Source organism: Ostrea edulis, chromosome 4 (genome assembly GCF_947568905.1).
Source record: "Ostrea edulis chromosome 4, xbOstEdul1.1, whole genome shotgun sequence".
Classification (NCBI taxonomy): domain Eukaryota; kingdom Metazoa; phylum Mollusca; class Bivalvia; order Ostreida; family Ostreidae; genus Ostrea; species Ostrea edulis.
In genome coordinates, this window is record NC_079167.1 from 54636648 (window position 1) to 54659411 (window position 22764).

Consider the following 22764-nt stretch of genomic DNA (forward strand, 5'->3'; position numbering starts at 1 on the left):
AATGCAACATTAAGAGTAGAGCAAGCACGGACCTCTGGACACACGAGGATGGGATTAGGTGCCTAGGAGGAGTAAGCCTCACCTGTTGACCGGTTACACTCAACTCTTATGAAGAAAATAGGTAATTTCTTCAAACGTACCGAGACTGTTCGTGTAAACACTGTTCCAGGCTAAAACAGCGGGTTTTGTAATGAGCATGATTTGGTTTATTATTTGGTAGTACCGGGTTTTGTAATGAGCATGATTTGGTTTATTATTTGGTAGTACCGGGTTTTGGTAATGAGCATGATTTGGTTTATTATTTGGTAGTACCGGGTTTTGTAATGAGCATGATTTGGTTTATTATTTGGTAGTACCGGGTTTTGGTAATGAGCATGATTTGGTTTATTATTTGGTAGTACCGGGTTTTGTAATGAGCATGATTTGGTTTATTATTTGGTAGTACCGGGTTTTGGTAATGAGCATGATTTGGTTTATTATTTGGTAGTACCGGGTTTTGGTAATGAGCATGATTTGGTTTATTATTTGGTAGTACCGGGTTTTGGTAATGAGCATGATTTGGTTTATTATTTGGTAGTACCGGGTTTTTGTAATGAGCATGATTTGGTTTATTATTTGGTAGTACCGGGTTTTGTAATGAGCATGATTTGGTTTATTATTTGGTAGTACCGGGTTTTTGTAATGAGCATGATTTGGTTTATTATTTGGTAGTACCGGGTTTTGTTAATGAGCATGATTTGGTTTATTATTTGGTAGTACCGGGTTTTGGTAATGAGCATGATTTGGTTTATTATTTGGTAGTACCGGGTTTTGGTAATGAGCATGATTTGGTTTATTATTTGGTAGTACCGGGTTTTGGTAATGAGCATGATTTGGTTTATTATTTGGTAGTACCGGGTTTTTGTAATGAGCATGATTTGGTTTATTATTTGGTAGTACCGGGTTTTGTAATGAGCATGATTTGGTTTATTATTTGGTAGTACCGGGTTTTGGTAATGAGCATGATTTGGTTTATTATTTGGTAGTACCGGGTTTTGGTAATGAGCATGATTTGGTTTATTATTTGGTAGTACCGGGTTTTTGTAATGAGCATGATTTGGTTTATTATTTGGTAGTACCGGGTTTTGGTAATGAGCATGATTTGGTTTATTATTTGGTAGTACCGGGTTTTGGTAATGAGCATGATTTGGTTTATTATTTGGTAGTACCGGGTTTTGTAATGAGCATGATTTGGTTTATTATTTGGTAGTACCGGGTTTTGGTAATGAGCATGATTTGGTTTATTATTTGGTAGTACCGGGTTTTGGTAATGAGCATGATTTGGTTTATTATTTGGTAGTACCGGGTTTTGTAATGAGCATGATTTGGTTTATTATTTGGTAGTTTTATTTTTAACTAGCTGTAAATACAGATTATACCAGAGGTTGTTCGATTGCAGTACATTTTGAAGTAGACTTGTGGGTTTACCCTCATATAAGTTCAAAACAGTTAGGTTATCAAAATGCAACTTTGTTAATGTGTATGGTTCATTATCACATTTTACAATGACAAAAACAGCATGAACAGTTGCATTTTTATCCAAGAAAATCCGTTTGATAACATGTAGGACCTGACCAATGGTATGGCATCTCTGTGAGTAACAAAGTAATCAAATCCCATAAAATTTTCAATCTGGGGATAAACAAGAAACGTGTCTGTTGATGCTGTTATCTGTTTCACAAAAACAGCACATTTTGCACACACACACACACACACACACACACACAAATCATGACTATGTCCAAAGATAATCTAGGTTTTTAAAAGTTTTTTTCTGTGGAATTTTTAGCTGCAAGCGCCGAGCATAGGCTTAAATTTTGCAGCCAAGGCAGTATACTCAAAGTGTTTAAGGATTTGAAAAAGTACCTGTCTGCCGCATGGTTTGGATACCGACGCCCATGTAGGAAAAATTCGAACTATCGCTGTTCGAGTTAGTCAGCGGTGATCAAATGATCACCGCTGGTGAAGATTTTCTTAGAACTATGGACTAAAGGTGAAAATTGCTTATCAATTTTTAATCGATCTTAAGGGGTGGTTTGAGTTTACATGCAATATGGCGAAGGAGAATCTCGAGTGATCTACAGAGATACACAAAGTTTTACCGTTGATGACAATGAAGTAGCCGATCAACACAACAAATTAACCATTATGATAAACATTTGTACCCGAATTATCAAAGCTGAGAGCACATCAGATAAAACTGACTCTCGAGAAGCCCTTTCGTTCGAAATCATGCCCTTTTCCGTTCACGTATGTGCTCAATTCAATTTTCGTGAGAGACAGCGTTTTACGAGATAGCACTGTCCATGCGGTGAGCTTTGATATTTAGCCCCTTTGATTTCGTATTATGTGTGTGTGATTAATTTTTCTTGTGACTTTTTTCCGCATAAACTATCACAAATAACAAACGAAGAATTCATTTCGTGAAATACTTTTACTCATAGTATGAAAGAGTTATCAAACAGGTGTGTCAGTCACAATAATCACCGTGTAGAGTTCCGTCTGTTCTGACAAAAAATGAAACTTCACGAAAGAGAGCTTGGTACTTTGTTATATTAAAATATTCTCTATATACAAAAATCAAAGTAATAAATGTAGAGTAATCTCTCACCAAACAAGGAGTACAGATACAAAAGTATGTGGCTCAGTACGTAAAGTACTTCATGACGATGATGGATATGAATGTTACTGTTGCCAAAAGAATGATAAGCATAAAGATGATGAAGAAGAAATGATCCAGGACTGCGGCAATCGTTCTCCATGTTATCTCTGAGTCTTCTTCTTCGTCATCTTCCACGACATCATCATTTGAAACGACAGACTTCTTCACGATCTCCGTCACCGGAGTGTTTTCAACAGTTGTCTTACTTGATCTACAACAACGACTGCTACAACAAGAGGTGGAAGATTTCCAGCAGAACAGTATCATGAGAAGGGAGATAAATCGCCTTGTCCAAAGAGGAATTGGTTTCTCTTGTGGTGTGTGGTAAACGTTGATAACAATTATGACAAACAAAACTGCTATTGTCCCAGCTCCCAATACTGTCGCCAAGTAAATTGCTACAAAATAAAATCAAACAAAATATAACAACACTGTAAATTCTGTTAAAATCTACATTCTAGTTGCTATACAGAAGTCTATAAGGGTGATAAAATGTGCATTATACATGTACCCGTTCAACAGACAGATCGAAGAGAAACGTTAATTCTGCTACTGAGTGATATAAAACTAATTTCATGAAATTATATTGTATTCTCAACAGTAACTACAGCCTTGATTTCGTTCAAAAATCCATTGTGAACTCTACATCATCGCAATTTCCTCTTCATTATTGGAAATGGGATACATTTTGCCCAATGCAGCACGATTTATTTCCCACTGTATACAGGGGACGCACAGCATGTTGCGGTCCTCGATCTATAGTGTTAAATCAAGGAGTAGATAGAAAATTTAATATATGGGTCCTGACACTGTATCATTGAGCAGAATGTGAATTACAACAAACAATTATATATAGAATGTGCAACATTTGATATCATTTTTAAGTTTAACTTCTTACCCATATGGAGCGCCAAATTAACATAAACTCAAATAATTGAAAATATCTTTAATTATTTGAAGATATCGTCAATTCAATTATTGCTCTCTTTAATTGAATTAATGCGCGCATGAAATCAATTATTGCTCTCATCAAATGAATTAATGCTCGCTTCAATTCAATTATTGCTCTCATCAATTGAATTAATGCGCGCATCAATTGAATTAATGAGAGCAATAATTGATTTAATGCGCGCATTAATTCAATTATTGCTCTCTTCAATTCAATTGATGCGCTCATTAATTCAATTAATGAAAGCAATAATAGATTTGATGCGCGCATTAATTCAATTATTGCTCTCTTCAGTTCATTTGATGAGAGCATCAATTTCGTAGAAATATTCCTCACAATAATTAAGTTAGAGCTCGGTATAAATAATTTGATGATCTCTTTAATTCAATTGAAGATATCTTTAAATCATTTACAATGCTTTTGTATAAGGAATTAATACGCGCATCAATTCCTTTAAAGAGAGCAACAATTCAATTAAAGATATCATTAATTCAATTGTGGATATGTTGAATTGAAGATATCTTTAATTATATAGTTGCTCTCTCTAAAAGAATTATTGCTCTCTTCAAATGAATTAAAGATATCATTAATTCAATTGAAGAGAGCAATAATTGAATTAATGCGCGCATTAAATCAATTATTGCTCTCATAAAATAAATTAATGCGCGCATCAATTCAATTATTGCTCTCATCAATTGATTTAATGCGCGCATTATATCAATTATTGCTCTCTTCAATTGAATTGTAGCGCGCATCAATTCAATTGTTGATATCATTAATTCATTTGAAGAGATCATTAATTCAATTGAAGAATTAATGCTATCATCAATTCAATTAATGCGCGCAATAATTCAGAATTGAAGATATCATTAATTATTTGAAGAGATATTTAATTCAATTGTTGCGCGCATCAAATGAATTGATGATATCTTCAAATAATTGAAGATATCTTCAATTATTTGAGTTTATGTTAATTTGGCGCTCCATATACCCGCAATTCATAAATTGAAGTCCGTAATAGCTCCAAGTGACTGAAAATTGTAAAACTGTCTGCATCTATCACAGTTATTTTGACTGGCTCCACTAATTACCAAAAAGGACGTTATTATCGTAAAACGTCAAACACCTGTGTTGATGTGGTTTGGATGAAAACAGACATAATAAGAACTGTTTAACTTTATAAAGACATATTAGTATAATTTATGTACTATATTGAACTATTATTCATCAATATTAATATTTGAGTCTCTAAATCGTTTTTGGTCCTTAAATCTATTTTGGGTAAATAAAGGAACCGGTCAATAATCATAGAGATATGAAAAGTGACCCCCACCCTCGCGAGGCTTCAAGTGGTACCCCTACAGCCCCAAACCGAGGACGTGGAACGATAGTCCAAGCGGTCGCCTACTTTGCCTCGATACTTCGTTTGTGGACTCTTCAAAGATAAAAAGATGTTAACCTTCATTTTCACCCTATGAGATGTAAAATTAAGAATTTTCAGGAGAGCCCAATTTCCCCCATAGGCTCCCCTACCCCTTTCAATGGTCCTGTAAGATTATCTGCATCGCTTTATGTCTTTTAATCACTTGTTTCATCTGATCACTCCATACTTAATAATTAAAGAGATCTAAAAAGTTAACCCCATCCTCGGGACGCCCTAGGTGGTACCCCTATATCCCCAAACTGTTATTAACCTTCATTATGATAAATGGAATTAAGACCTTCCAGGTGAGCTCAGTTCCCCCAAATACCGATGATATCCCTCTTGAGGGGTCCAAGAGTTCGTCTACATTTTTATCCATCATTTGATCAGTTTTGTTACATTCGATCACACTATATTCTATCATTACAGATGTCTGAAAACTGACTCCGCCCACGGGAACTCCCATGTGGTATCTCTACATCCCCAAACTATGAGCGGAGAATAATAGTTCAAAAGATCCTCTACATTATCACGATACTCGTTTCGTAGACTCCTCAAACATCAAGTCATAAACATTCATTATGACCATATGAGAAGTTAAATTAGGGAACTTTCTGGTTACCACAATGGCTCCCAAAGGCCGATGTGACCCCTTTCTATAGTTTTATGGGCTCGTCTACATTTTTATTTATCTTTTGGGCAGTTTTGCTTCATTCAATCACTTTATATTCAATGATTATAGAGGTCTGAAGAGTGACCCCGGATTTGTGAAGCTCCATGTGATACCCTCACAGACCAAAACACAGGGCAGGAAATGACTGTCCAAGGTTAAACAACCTTGCCTCGATACTCGTTTCGTGGACTCTTCAAAATTAAGAAGCTAGCAACCTCTAAGTTTTTGCTTTGAGATGCATATAATTGTGATGTGCCAATTAACATGTTCAGGCGAACTGTTGGCTTCAGTATGGTAAGTAGAACTATCAAGACTTGCACGTCCAACGCTCATTAGCTTAAAAGCGGGGTTATCTACTGTTGAAAATACAACGTGATTATAAAGCGGAGTTCACGTTTCTTCTCTGCCTGACAAATACTATACCTTCCATCTGCATCCATTACTGCATGGTAGAATTGTGAAAAGAATAATGTCTGACACGCTACTTACACATATAACATACAGAGACGGATGTACTTGGGATATTTTCCGATATAACCGACAAGTACACGGCGTATGCCAGGAGTACTGTTAAAGAGTATCCGATTTTTTCTCCAGAATCCACGTGGAGTTTGAAAGTTAGCGGAATAAGGATCGCCATCAGAGCCACGGGAAACATCGTATTCAGCACATGGAACAGCGGTCGTCTGCGCATGGTTATTCTATAAGTCAGACTGGAGAAGGACTGGCCACCTCGTGACTTGTCATTGGATACCTCCCCCGTTGCAGACAAAAGCTCCCATTCGCCGTTTTCGGCGTAAAAATCAAGATTAACGGAGTTCTGAGACATCTTCAGTTTAATTTCCCATAACGTATAGCTGGATGTCGTGAATTTTACGTAACAGGTTTGGTAATCTAGTGGATAGTAGGTTATATCCGACTCACAGTTAACCTTGTAGATACCAGCAGGACTCCATTTAACGAATCCCAAAATGTTTAGACGCATGGGGGTGTTGGGATCGCTTATCACCGACAAATCATCTACTCTGAAATGATCAATATAATGTACATTATAAAATGTTATAGATATTCTTTCATTATAGCAGATTGATTTTAAAAAATGCATTTTTAAAACAATATAAAGACTGTTTTCTCATTTTGTTACACTAGTGTCCACATTTGAAATTAACTGATTCTCAATAAGATCCTCGATCGAATTTGATATATCAAATGGGGAAGGTTCTCAACGCTTTAGATACCGGTATTGTGCATTGTATAGTAAAGTCCGTATATTTTTCCATAAATACTAATTTGATAACATCATTATACTATACATAATTATGCCCACTTCAAAGAAGAGGGGCATATTGCTTTGCACCTGTCGGTCGGTCGGTAGACCACATATTGTCCACTCAATATCTTGAGAACCATTCACTTCATCGTAATGCTATTTCATATGTGGGTTGGATATGAGTAAAAGAGGACTCCTTTTGTTTTTCAGGTCCAAAGGTCAAGGGTCAATCCACTCTTGACATAGAAAATACTGTCCGCTCAATATCTTGAGAACCCTTTGCTTGACAGAGATCAATATTGATACACTGGTACATCCTACGGAGTAGATCACCACTACAGATTTTGAGGTCACATGGTCAAAGGTCAAGGGTCAAACTGGCCATAGGAAGATGCTGTCCGCTCAATATATTGAGAATCCTTTGCTTGGCAGACATCAAATTTGGTACACTGGTACATCTTTATGGGAAGATGATCCCTATTGATTTAGAGGTCACATGGTTAAAGGTCAAGGGTCAAACTAGACATAGGAAGATATTGTCAGCTCATTATCTTGAGAACCCTTTACAGACATCGAATTTGGTACACTGGTACATCTTCAGGAGAAGATCACCCCTATTGATTTTGAGGTCACATGGTCAAGGGTCAAACTGAACATAGGAATATACTGCCCACTCAATATCTTGAGAATCCTTTGCTTGACAGACATCAAACTTCGTACACTGTATATCTTTAGGAGAAGATGACCCCTATTGATTTTAAGGTCACATGGTCAAAGATTAAAGGTTGAACTGGACATAGGAAGATACTGTCTGCTCAATATTTTGAGAACCCTTTGCTTAACAGACATCAAACTTGGTACACTGGTACATCTTTAGGAGAGGATGTCCCCTATTGATTTTAAGGTCACATGGTCAAAGGTCAAGGATCAAACTGGACATAGAAATATGCTGTCCATTCAGTATCTTGAGAACCCTTTGCTTGACCGACATCAAACTTAGTATACTGGTACATCTTCAGGAGAAGATGACCCCTGTTGATTTTGAGGTCACAAGGTGAAAGGTCAAGGGTTAGACTGGACATATTAATATATTTTCTACTATATTTCAAAAATTATTAGCTTGATTGACACCAAACTCGGTATTCTGGTACTGTAGAAACGCCATTCATATTGCTTTAAGAACTTGTACTATAAATACTTGTGCCTGATTTGTCTACATCGGAGTATCGAGAGCTATCAAAACTTCGAAATCACCTGACTGTATTTAGCTAAATATGAAGCTAAATATAGTGAATAATATAGTCATGAAGCTAAATATAGTGAATGATTGATTAATTGTATCTGAATGATTAATTGTATATTGTTTAATGTCTCTCTTGCCAAATTTATTGACTCACGAATTTTCAATGAAGACACACGGTTTCCACACGTAGATTTCGTTGCTGAATAAGAACATGATGTTTGAGTAGTCCTGTGAGCGATTCTGTGAGGAATGCCACGAGAGGCGCGGATCATACCATGACTGTAAGAAAGGGAACCCACTAAAGAAATAAGCATATCAAACAGGAAAGTTATTGTAGCACAGGCGATATATGTTTTTCAGTAATAGACAATGCATGCACCGTAAGGTGAATTGAAGGGATGAAGTAAAATGGTTATATGAAATGGCCCCCAATATATTGTTGAAAATCAATATATGCACTCAGGAGTGCATGAGCCGAGTTGCATGGGATACATTGTAAAGTAAGGAATGATGTGGCATATTTATAATTGTGAAGAACTAATTTCAGTTTTAAACTTTTCAAGTTACTGTCCAGAAACCATATTTGTCTGAAGTTTTCAATCTATTTTCGGTCACTGTGACCTTGACCTTGGACCTTTTTTCTCCAAAATCAATAGGGGTCTTCCTTATCTAGTACATAACAATATCTTTAAGTATCATTTGATTCGGATTTAAACTTGCTGAGTTATCATCCGGAAACCAAATTTTTCTGAAATTTTCATTCTATTTACGGTCACTGTGACCTTGACCTTTGACCATTCCCTCCTCCCAAAATTAATAGGGGTCTTCCTTACCTGGTACTCAACAATATATCAAAGTTTCATTTGATTAGATTGTAAACTTTTCGAGTTATCATCCGGAAACCAACTGTTGACGCCCAACCGCCCGCCCGCATCACCAAACCAATAGCCGAGTTCAACTTCGTTGCAACTCGGCTAAAAATGGATTTTCTTGTTTCATGTTAAAATTTACATGATTTTACTCATTAACATTTGTACTTTTATGATTTAAATGTTACATGGAACATACATTCGCCCCCAACGGTGTAAAATTCTGAGTTTAAGCTTGGGGTTTCCTCATTAGCTGAAATTCTCACAGGCATTTGGCCCCAACCATACTTTTACACATCTGGAAATATATAGACGATAGTAGGTACAGTTAGATAATTTAAGCTGTGATTGTATATTGTTAAAAACTTTATAATTTCGTATGTCGGTAACTGTAGCCCATATCGACTATATTCTAAAATAAAGATTATCAAAAAAACTAGAACTTCTCTATCATGGAAAAACCTGTTTTAACTCAATGACCTACATGGAATAGCTCGCTCTTTACAAATCACGTGATTTGGATGTAAGAACATAAACACGCCTTCAACGTCATGTACCAATCGGAACTCCTCGAATGTCTCGCGCACTCGACATAGATCTCGGATCACAGCAATGCATCAAATTCGCTCATGGATGCCATCGTATTACATCCGAGATCTATGTCGAGTGCGCGAGACATTCGAGGAGTCCGATTGCGTCATGTACTTTAGACAAAGTGTATTCGATACATACGGTATATATGTAATTTATTTACCAATGCACTAAATTTTGATAAATTGTATTTAGTTATTTACATGTGCACATGTAGTTATCAGAAATAAGCTGACGTTTCTGAATCTAATTTTCTAAACATTTATATATAATTATATATTTCCATTGTTTACATTATACCAGGGTATGCAAAGTGGAATGCACTAGTGTCCTAAATTGAATGTTGTCCTTTGTGTTAAGACCCGCCCACTTTGTTTCTCATTATTCATGAAGGAGTACCATGACGAAAAGTTTAAAAATCAATTGATATTTCGAAATTCCTCATGAAAAAAGAAAAGGAACTGTTAAAACTATTTAGAAACCATCGTTTGGTGCGTCTGTGTATAAAAGTTTAACTTTTGTGCAGTAAAGTTGCTTTTATTGACCCTGGAAAAGGGAGCCGACTCCAATAGCTGTATCACCTCATCCTTGATTTGTTAAGTTTGGCTTAGGCCCAGTGGTTAGAGCGCTCGTATCGAGGGTTCCATACCAGCTCGTACCCTGGCCATGTCAAACCCAAGACGTTAAAAAACCCAGAGGCAGTGACTGTTCCTTCGCCAAACGTTCAGAAGTGAGAGTCTCGGGTCTTACGGATGAAACCTTTAAATAAGTGAGATCTGTGATGACAGATGTTGGCACTACAAAGATGTTGGCACTACAAAGAACCCTCATGATACGTCCCTGGGTTATATATTAGTCACACTTTACCTACCGTTGGTAATGTCTTGATTTCATTACTCAAAGGAAAATAAAATATAAAATTATTAAAGCATTTTTGTGACCATTGGGAAAATTGATTTCTTACCAGAGAGAGTTGTCCGGATATTGATAAGGTCTGGTCCTTTATGTTCTACAACAAGTAATGAAACAGTATCAATTATCTTATTTAATTAAAAGTACACAGTTTCAGTGGTATCTAATAAGAGAATAATTGGAAATCAATATTCCGTTCTTGAAGCTTTTTGAAAATAGGAAATTTATTCCAAACACAGTGTAAATATTCCCTTTCAGACACTGTCTTCAGTAATTCATGTAAAAAGAAATGCATTTCATAGCTTTTGTCAATTTTATCCCGGTAAGCAAAAAAAAAAAAAAATTGCACAATTTGGGTACGATAGACAATGATATATAAAAGTACCTATATAGGTATGCTGATCATTTTAAAAAGAAATTCAAATTGAAATGCAAGTATGATTCCTTTTCTAGCATTATCTAAGTCCACCTGAGCTGAAAGCTCGTGACCTTTCCTGATCACCTTTTGTTTGTCATCTGCATGTTGTCCGTCTGTCTGTGTGTCTAAAACACAGAGTAAATCATATCCAAATGCAAACGTTCTATTCCTAAATGGCGTGGATACAAGTAATCTCCGTAAGTCGTTAAAACAGGTAGTGACAGTTCTGCCGCCAAATGCTCGGCATCAGGTGTGAATGTCACGGGTCCTCGGAGAAAACCTTAAAAACGAATGTACCGTGTCACAGTAGGTGTGGCACGCTAAAGAACCCTCACTGCTCAATGGCTGTAAACGCCCAGCATAGGCCTAAATTTGAAGCAATTGGTGACGTCACTATGTGAGTGAAAAATTCTTGAGAGGGACGTTAAGCAATTATATACAATCAATCAAATGCAAGAGGTAAAAAGTTATTGTTCTTCCCTATACATGTTGTAAGTACATTTGGCTCTCATCACCATCAGTCAGAGACACAGGCACTTGTTTCCTTCTTAGGAGGGGGGACTCGTGTATGAAACAAGTGCCTGTGGTCAGAGAGTGGTAATCACTGTTAAAATTATGTTATAAAATCTAAAATTTGAAACTTCAATCATTTTATATTAAAAGTTTTTGTTAAAACACTGTGTTTTCTTAATAGATAGTTTGTGTCAATTAAAGATTTTAAAGTTCACATAACAATGTGAACTATTCATTGGCAAAAATAACAAATATCGCGGTTGAATTGAAAAAAAAGTATATGATCTGTTCATAAGGTATTTAGATATATCTTTCCAATGTAGAAGTGGCCATGCTTGTTAAATAGTTTTGTAAAATTTTCCGAAGTATTTCTTTGTTCCTTTTGTTATCATACAGTAAAAGGATCAAACAAGATTTTCCTTATCAAATATTTTAGTAACGATTAGACGTCCGATTTTTATAGATCATCACATTTTCAAATCCCATGTTCTTCATACCAATTTTTAAGTGTCGATATAGACAGTATATCATTGTTTTACTGCAAATATAAACTGTAGTTTATACGTATACCAGATCACTGCTTTACTGTAGATAGGTTATCCGAACAAGGGATGCGAGTGTGTGTAGGCTAATTAGGACGCGGCTGATCGTGATTGTGTATCAGTTCATTGGACGAATAAGACGTGTTTTCTAGGGAGCGAATTAGAACACATCTCTAACTTGAGTATGTCCTGAGGAAGGAACAGGCCGTCCCGAAAATTTGACAATCTAACTGTTCGTGTCGTTGGTCTTTATAGTGCTTTGTGTGTGTGTGTGTGTGTGTGTGTGTGTGTGTGTGTGTGTGTGTGTGTGTGTGTGTGTGTATATATATATATATATATATATAGATAGATAGATAGATAATAATTACTTTTCGCAATGATCGGTAAAAGTATAGGTAAAAAATAAAAAAAAGATCCACGAAGACGTTTAGTAAAGCTTTAGCGCCTTTGTGTGTATATACATATATATATATATATATATATATATATATATATATATATATATATATACATGTATATATATATATATATATATATATATATATATATATATACATGTATAGGGGGGCATAACTGCAGCTATCAACCGTTGGTAGAGCACATGTTGTCCGCTCAATATCTTGAGAACCATTCATTTGATCGTACTGATATTTTCAAATGTAAATTGGTTATAAGTAGAAGAGGACCCCTATCGATTTTGAGTTTAAAAGATTAAAGGTCAAGGGTCAATCCACTCTGGCATAGGAAGATGATGTCTGCTCAATATCTTGAGAACCCTTTGCTTGTAAGACATCAAACTTAGTACACTGGTACATCCTAAAGAGTAGATGACTCCTATTGATTTTGATGTCACATGGTCAAAGGTCAAAGTTCAAACTGGGCATAGAAATATACTGTCCGCTCAATATCTTGAGAGTCCTTTGCTTGATTGACATCAAACTTGGTACACTGGTACATCATAAGGAGGAAATGACCTCTATCAATTTGGGTTTCCTATGATCAAGGGTCAAACTGGACATAGTAATATATTGTCTCCTGTGTTTTAAGAATCATTGGCTTGATGGCACTACACTTGGTGCCTAGTACATCTAAGGAGTAGATGACCCATATCAATTTTGAGGTCACATGGTCAAAGGCCAAGGTCAATCCACTCTGAACATAGAAATATATTGTCCGCTCAATATCTTGAGAATTATTTTGGCACTATTATCAATTAAACGATGCATGTGTATAACCCTTTTCAATTTTGCACCACCGGGGGGGGGGGGGTATCTGTTTTACAAACATTTCTTGTCTTCTTAGTATAACAACCAAGGATGATGATACATGTAGGTGTTTCTCTTTCATCGTCACCCTTGGCTATGGAATTTGACATTTTTCAATACACCTTCACTGATTATAAAATAATTTACTGTCTGACTCCTTAATCTTTTTTGAAAAGCTAAACTGGTATACACATTACATCACATTGTTTACTGTAAATAGCCGTACCGATCAAGCTTGGGATCTATACCTACCAGATCGTTAACGGTGAGTAGGGTGAGCTCCACGTAGACTTCCACCCTTTTGGTAGGCCTCTGTAAGACGGAATATCCGGTAAACAACTCCGATCTCAGCCCACTCTCCAGTTCCGGGGAGTATGATGGCGGGGATGGCTTTTTGGCACCAAAGAGTGGATGTATTAGAAATAACCATTCTGAAAACAGATAGTCAGGGTTACAACCTGATTATTATCACTGTAGACGTAGAGGTAGACAAGAGGGACATCCAGCCTTCAATTTTTTCTCTAAAAATTTTAGGATGACATTTAATATTGTTTCTATTGAATTTAACAGTAAAAAAATATGATTGCTATGATGTACAGATTAAATGCAATCATTCTGCTGCACAACTAAGACGGGTGAAAAAAAGGAAATAATTGTAACAGGGTACTATTACGAAAATCTCCCAAACAAACACCGAAGAATCCCTAGACAAAAAAGAAAATTGCTTTTAAGTTCACTTTCTACAAAATAAACTGCACTTTGATTTTAGATTTGCACTCCTCTTGTAAAACCCAGAAAGTTAATTCCCCTGAGAACCGTTAAAATGAAAAGAAACCCTCTCAGCACAAGTGTAATATATATAATAGGAACAAAGAAGAAACAAGCCTTGAGTGCGCTAATAGTTAATGGAGACATATTACGGTATATTTTACATATCAACCAAAAATTGAAGCGTTGGGCAGGAGTTTCCGTATAAATCAGTTTCATTGTATCCTCAACAGCATGTGAAATGCTGGAAATATCTTTAAAAGTATCTCCAGAACCCCTGTAAAAAATTGGGTAGGGGTTCCCATATGCATTAAGGTTTTATTTAAAAATTTGACTCGTTGTCTTAAAAAAATATATAAAATGGTTAATTCATTTTGAAAATTCCACTTCATTATTTTATTCGCCATCCTCAACTACCCATACATACCAAAGTTTGTTGAGATCGAACAACATTAAAGAATTGACGCGTTTTCGGCGTCCATTTTGAAAATTTCAACTTCACTATTTTATTCGTCATCCTCATCTACCTCTATATACCATATTTCATTGACAACGGACAATGTAAAGTTTGAGAATTAAAAAATGTGTTTTGCTATTTCATATAGACTTCTATAGTTTGAAAAATTTGAAACCATTTCGATACCCCCAAAATATACTTTCCCTCCCACACATTCCAAACTTTGAATGCTTAGGATCATCAAAGAATGTAAGCCTACCATATGCCATAATATATTGTGAACTTCCACCTAACCATTTCCTAGATCCGCTCCGGGAACGTTTAGCCGCAAGAAGGAGAAATTAAGAACTGAGTTAAATCAATACCGTATATAATAGCTTGTCTTGTATATGCGCATTTATCCAAGGTACCACCTTGGTGTTTGATATTTTGAAATTGGTGCAAACTACATGCTTTCTTTCCATATTTGAATGGTGATAAATAGAAATAGTCCAAGAAGGAACTACCCTAAACTCATAAAATAAAACAACGTATAGCACAGGTAACAAAATATTAGTGTGTCTTAACTTTGATTTGTTTGACATGTTGGGCTATCCACGCATTTGCGCTAATGCTTTGCACAATTTTGATGTGCATTTGCGTTTACCCATTACACAAGGAGCCTATTAACGGATCGTCACATCTTGTTTCGTAATGAAGCAGCCCAACGGTACCCTAAAGTCACCTCCGCCAGTAACGCCATACAAAGAATATAAACATCTTATGGTTATTCATCAGGCATCTTGGATAATACATAATGTAAATCTGCAAACTTCGATTGAGAGTTAATGAATAAACTGACAATTTTAGATCTGTTAAGCTAGATAATATGCATTGGACTTATGTTAAAAAAACTCTAGCAAAGCCCTTTAAAAGTTTATAAGTAGATGATAGGTGACGAAGACCAAAAATAAATATTGTTTTTGCGGAGTAGCAACTTACGTGTCTATAGGCAAAATGGTCGTGTTATCTTTATCAGATAATGCCTGTTAAGATTTCTATAATCTCGATCACAAATTGGAAGGGGTCCTGTTTTCTTTTGTATTACATATACATGTGTACTTCATTGTACTGTTATTTCAAAATAAAAGGGATATTTCCTTAATGTTACGTTGAATAGAAACTCATTTGAATTTTGGCATACTCAATATTATTTTGCGCTTTCTAGTGTTATGATTGGCAATCCAAAATATTAATTGTTTTCGACGATGTAATTTATTTAACAGGAAAGTCAGATTTTTAGAACAACATATTCCAAATAATTTCTTAACCAAATCTCAGCAAAGTATATGATTTTGCGAGTAAAAACTGAAATTTTAGAGTTACTGCGCTGTTGGTTTAGGTGATAGAAGTAATGGCATATTTTTTCTTGGAAGGAAAACCAGGAGTGATAATGCTATGACAAAACTGATCCCAATTCGACATTGTTCTCGGTATTAGTAAGAACCAATGCATGGTAATACTTCATATTTTCGTCGAACCTGATATCACTAAATTCATGCATACAATTGAATATCATACAAAAAGATTATTTTGAATTTGCTGAGTGAGTGTATAAACATGCTTTATTATGACCCCTTATTGACAAATTTTATATTCATTTCACACTCGGATTTTTGTGTACTTTTGAGAATTGATTGACCCGTTTTTCTCCTGTGAGATTTTAGAGTTAGTTTTACATTCTTTCATTTCTAAAACACTAATGTAACATTTACCCTACTTGTAAATTCAAAATCTACATTATGACTACTATATAGGAAATGTTCTAAATTCATGTCGAGAATTTATAGTTTCGTGGAAACATAATTTCGTGGATAGCCTATAGTTTCTGTACATATGAATTGTGTATTTCGTTGTGGTTTAAAATTCAAGGGATTAGGGTACCCATCAAAACCGATTCCCCGCAAAATTTAACGAATTCCCAGTATTATGAACACTGTGCAAATTTATGACTAGTATTGTATAACTAAGGATATTTCAAACGAAAATATTAATTTAAAAAAATCAAAAGATATAAGACATATCTGGAAGTTAAAGGTTAATGTTGTAAAGAAGTGTCGGATATACGTATGAGAGATATTGAAGAACAGGTGAGGGCTATGACAAAGTATAAAGAAAGTAAAGCTGATATTCAAAGATGGGTGTCGTAAAGAAATGTCAGAAAAATAAGAGAACTGGGTGTTCCCAGAAAACTTACCAAACAAGAGCAAGAGCAATCCCATCTTCCTCCGTCTGCGTCAGACATTTAATTATCCCTCAGACCAGATTGAAACATTATTAAATACCTTCTGTGGGTTCATTTAAAGGTTTGGGACATCTGAAAACACGATATATTGTTTCTACCCCTCCATTCCCTTTATTGATACGATACGTAAACACTTAAACAAGTACTCTTATTGATCAAAGTTAAAATCCAATTAAAATTTCTTAATTAATTTATGTTCTTAAGAGTAAACTAAAATGTAGCAATCAGTTAGTGCGTCTGCTCTCCGTTACTGAGTACCTTTAATATGTAGGATATTTTAGAGAATGGGAAAAATTATTGTTCTAATAAATGTTACGAAAAAGAATCGGCCGAGCACAAAGAATAGTTTAATTAATCCACGTCATGTCCTCGTTCCCACTTGTATCGTCTTTCAAGTTCAAGTTCTTTATTATCCTTGAGCCAAACGGCTCATCAGAAACAGAATAACATAAATATGGTATATATATATGTACAAACATCACACACAGGAGAGTATATATAAATGGAACAAAGGCTAGATTAAGCATCTCTTTTTAGGCATGCTAAATACAAGTATTTACCTAAATTAATCAATTCTTTGACATTTTGAACACTTAGTAACTGAACCAGTTTAAAGGTACTTGGCCGTTTGAAATAATATCTTTTTTATATATTTTAATCTCAGTTCATTATAGAATGGACATTTCAGCATCATGTTGGGTTTGTTCAGGGAATCATTTTGAGCGGGTCTTCTTGCTGTGCTGATGTGTCAAACATTCTTCTGCACAACCATTTTTCCAATTTGGATCCAAGCGAATGTAGACTAGAAGACATTGGCTTTTCCTCGAAATAGCGATGGAAGTTGAAAACGATAGTGACAAATAAAACGGACAACGCTGACAGGACCAGTGTTGTCCTTAGGTAAATTACTACAACAGCAAAATATTATAATCTAAAAATTTACGTATGAACAATCCAAATCGGAGAAGTAATTAGTAAAGGGCTGGGTTTTTTTTATGTACTTGTATTTGGAAAACATACTTACACAGCTACATGTATGTCTGAAATGCTGTCTGGTATCACAGATAAGGTAGATAGCATCGACCAGAATTTCTTCATTATCCACGTAAAGTTTGTCATTGGGTTCAGAAGTCATCAGTGCAACGGAAACATTGTATCTAAAGGGTCTTCTGCATATGCGTATGCGGAAATTTATTTTCAAATGATGAGTATCCCCCTACAACTCTATCAGTAGGAGTATTACTCTATACAGATAAGAAGTTTCCAATCTCCATTTTCGGCGTAAACGGCCAAATTGAAAGGGTTTGGATCGAATAGCGGAACTGATATCCATTGCAAGTGCAGTCAACGGTGGTCAATTTGACTTCTGAAAACTTCTGACGGCAAATGATTATTTGGTCCAACGTACATATTCATTGTCATTTGAATATGATAAATCAAAAACGAAAACGAGAAAAAATGCTGGCCGTCACAAGAATGTCGATAAGATGATCAAAATGGCGGGTTTAAATTTTTGCTATTTACAAAATAATTACAAAGTTAAACGAGACTTCATTTAAACAATATTTCATTATGAATAAAACATAAATGGATCAGACAAGAGGCATTGCCTGAAATATGATCTCCTAGTTCCAAACTAGAATTCGCCAAAAGAAACAAAAGAGAGCGTGATGAGCTTCTTACTGTGTTTAAAGCACTATCACCAAGATTTTTCTTATACAAATCTGTAAGACATTCGAAAAACTAAATCAACATTTGGTTTAAATGGATCACACTATTTTTTAAAACAAACATTGAAACTAATTTTTATTGTTAACCCCTATACTGTCTCTTGGTGGATTCCCGCCATGATCCGCATATGATATTGATAGTGTCTGTTGGTAATTTTCTACTACACAAGCATTTCTGAACAAACTGAATGCACCCATCTTCACCCTTGTCAGAGGATGTCGTCGACCTGGATCTTTTGGCAACTTTAAGAGAGTCTCCGTTTTCGATGGAAGATAACATGGACCTGCAGTCTGATGAATCAATAGAGGGAACCATGGGCGAGTCTTCCACACTGGGACTATCAACAGAGCGAACTGCACCGCCTCTTCCTGTACTGCCCTCAATACTCTGCCTATGACACTAATGGGAGGAAATAAATAACAGTCAATATTTCTCATAGAATGTGTAAAAAGCATCAATTCCTGCAGCAATCCAATCTGGTCTATTTGAAAAATAATTTTCTAACTGATGATTGCTCTTGGACCAACAAGTCTAAATCACATTTACCACACAGATTTTGCACTTTTTCAAAAATGGTTTCATCCAGCTTACATTCCATGTCAACATTTTTTCGACATAAGGAATCGGCTATGATATTTGTTGCGGCCTGAAAATGCTCTACACTAATCCACATATTTCTATTAATAACCAAAAACCGTGAGTCAGATCAAGTAGGGATCTTGCCTCCATGATTATTTACATCAGACAACGCTCCTGATTTATCCATACAAAGCCTTACATGAGAATCTTTGATATTCTTTCCAAGTCCTTGTAGAGTATAAAACCCGATTAAAAGCTCTAAATAATTAAAACAACAGAAATATCACTGACCCACACATCACCACCTGCTTCATCCGACTCCTCATTAACACCCCCCCCCCTCCAAACTTTGAACTGTCACTTTTAAATAGAAACATTGCAGGGTCTCTTATTAAAATTAACGCTTTGTAAGATGTACAAACATTATGGAACCACCATTCTAAATCCATCCTACTCTGATGAGAAATTGTCATACATGCTTCAAAGTTTCAGAGCAACATCTTTTTTAATTTCTAAAGTCTAGCATACTCCATTCCTGGTTCAGTTCTAAGCTACGAAAGTGTCTAGATGCTGAGCTACCTGTTTTATAGTCACTTCACTCTGATTCAAAGTCACACCACGAAGTTCTTTGATAGATTGTACATTTTCTTGGGCAAGTCTAACAGTCATTGTAACAGAATCTAACAACAAAAACAACAACAACAAAACAACACTGACTTGCATAGAAAAGATATTTTTCTGGATTAATAACCTTACTCATCTTTTGTTTTGTCCAATAACAAAGCATCATCTATGTAACTAACATTAAGATGACCAAGGTTTTTAAGTTAAGAAAAAACAAGCTTCATAATTTTTGTAAAAATACGTGGAACACTTGCCAAACCCATAAGTAAGCATATAAACTGATAGGTTTTATTTCCCACTTAAACCTAAGAAAAGGTACACTACTCTTGTGAATTTTCACAGAATGGCAAGCATCTTTTATATCTAATGAACTAGACCAACAATTTGACCTTATCAAAGACAATGCGGTCACCAAGGTCTCCATCTTAAAGTAACAGTTGTCAACAAAGTCATTCAGTTTCTTTAAATTCAAAATTATTCTATAAGACCCATCTTTTTGGGACGCAGAAAAATGTTAGAATAAAAAAAAATATCACAATGATTTTCATAAACCCTTTCAATAATTTGCTTCTGTAAAAAAAATTCTACTTTTCTCTGTGCTGCTATTAACATATCAAAAAGTCTCAGCGTAGGATTCATGACTTTCCCTACGATATTCTGAATGGTCTGTAACTTAATGTCACTGGCTTTGTTTTTGGAGAACATTTTTCCCCCATATGACCTTTGGCGCGGAAACATTGTTTATTGTGGGGGGGGGTTTGGGGTCTGTCATGCTTGTTAAAATATCCTATGATTTTTTCCAATTTAGTCTTTAAAGAAAACATTTTCCCATCAACTTTGCCAAATCTGAGCTTTATGGATCACTCGTCTTGTCATTCCCGAAACTGTGACAGTTCTTTGAGTGCAGAGACTTCTTGCCATGGTTGTTTTCCTCTCCCTCGATAATGGAATTTAGCGCATCTTCGACGTCCGAGTCATCGAAATCTGTTTCATCACCACTATGGTCGTATGTGAGACGCTTATGAGATTTAGGCTTGGTTGTCTTAAGTGGAGGTGGCGAACCACTCAGTCCACGTTTCCTCGAAGGCGAATTCGCTTCCATTGACGACCGATCACATTTTAGATAATTAAGTTCTTTTTGAACTGAAGTCATAGTCTTCGACATTTCAGCGAAATTGCGCATAAACATATCAAACATAGCAATCACAGAAACATATCAAACATAGCAATTACAGAAACATATCAAACATAGCAATCACAGAAACATTTCAAACATAGCAATCACAGAAACATATCAAACATAGCAATCACAGAAACATATCAAACATAGCAATCACAGAAACATATCAAACATAGCAATCACAGAAACATATCAAACATAGCAATCACAGAAACATATCAAACATAGCAATCACAGAAACATATCAAACATAGCAATCACATAAATATATCAAACATAGCAATCACATAAATATATCAAACATAGCAATCACAGAAACATATCAAACATAGCAATCACAGAAACATATCAAACATAGCAATCACAGAAATATATCAAACATAGCAATCACAGAAACATATCAAACATAGCAATCACAGAAACATATCAAACATAGCAATCACAGAAACATATCAAACATAGCAATCACATAAATATATCAAACATAGCAATCACAGAAACATATCAAACATAGCAATCACATAAATATATCAAACATAGCAATCACAGAAACATATCAAACATAGCAATCACATAAATATATCAAACATAGCAATCACAGAAACATATCAAACATAGCAATCACATAAATATATCAAACATAGCAATCACAGAAACATATCGAACATAGCAATCACAGAAATATATCAAACATAGCAATCACAGAAACATATAAAACATAGCAATCACAGAAACATATAAAACATAGCAATCACAGAAATATATCAAACATAGCAATCACAGAAACATAACAAACATAGCAATCACATAAATATATCAAACATAGCAATCACAGAAACATATCGAACATAGCAATCACAGAAACATAACAAACATAGCAATCACATAAATATATCAAACATAGCAATCACAGAAACATATCAAACATAGCAATCACAGAAATATATCAAACATAGCAATCACAGAAATATCATTGCCCTATGCTGGCGTCTTCGATTGCATCCTTTAATCAGTAATAGTATTTCCTTCAATTTCATGAATTTGGTTTACTAAGTCCAGATTGACTGATTTTCGCCTGTGCGATGGTCCTGACCCATCATACCCATTGGCCATGATGAAAATGAAGGAATATGAAAAGATCTAAATTATTCCCTGTACACGCTAGTCAAACCACATGGCCTGAACTGGCGCTAAACTATATCAATGACGTCACGATACAGCTTCCAGTACTTCGTGATCAACATGTGTTGACCAAAGTACTAAATAAAAAACAAATTTCCAGCTGGGAAAATTTTTGAGCATGTGCTATGAAATAGCAATATTGCTACAAAACACACTGCTTACATAACCAGTGAAAAATTCCAACCCAGTGTCAACACCACCAGAACCAGACGTTTTCCTGGAGCTGACATAGGAAGCAATCATGAGCTGGTACTGATGACGTTTGCCCTTCACCTCAAAAGCAACAAGAGAAGAGGAAACATCAGAATACAATTCGATGTAGAAAACATAAAGGTCCAAAGATTATGAAAGCCCTCAAAGCGAACATCGGAGGAAATTTTGCACCGCTACTTATTCTTGCCAAAGAGGGTATTGAACCAGAAGACTTCACACTCTTTCAACAAAGACATCACAGAAACAGCAACTAAAGTGTTAAGTAAACACCGACCGAAAAAGAAACCATGGGTGACCGACGATATTTTGGATTTATGTGACGAACGCTGCAAACTCAAGAAAAATAAACCAGAAGGTAGGAAACAATACAACGATGT

General features: G+C 35.5%; 1 protein-coding gene across 1 annotated transcript; it reads right to left on the reverse strand.

Moving 5' to 3' along the window:
- Positions 1 to 2454: 2454 nt before the first annotated feature.
- Positions 2455 to 16930, reverse strand: LOC125669288 (neuronal acetylcholine receptor subunit alpha-3-like). The gene is made up of 6 exons (XM_048903751.2): positions 16831 to 16930; positions 13622 to 13800; positions 10684 to 10728; positions 8414 to 8538; positions 6236 to 6771; positions 2455 to 3099 (listed from the first exon to the last, which is right to left on the reverse strand). The coding sequence occupies exons 1-6, from the start codon at positions 16853 to 16855 to the stop codon at positions 2684 to 2686; spliced, it is 1326 nt and encodes a 441-aa protein (XP_048759708.1). The 5' UTR covers positions 16856 to 16930; the 3' UTR covers positions 2455 to 2683.
- Positions 16931 to 22764: the final 5834 nt, after the last annotated feature.

Coding starts and splice junctions, on each gene's coding strand:
- LOC125669288 (XM_048903751.2), bottom strand. CDS start 16,855: ATGGGATTGCTCTTGCTCTTGTTTG. Junction 10,729..13,621: donor TACTCACCGTTAACGATCTG/GTAGGTATAGAT, acceptor TACTTGTTGTAG/AACATAAAGGACCAGACCTT. Junction 6,772..8,413: donor TGTGTCTTCATTGAAAATTC/GTGAGTCAATAA, acceptor TGATCATTTCAG/AGTAGATGATTTGTCGGTGA.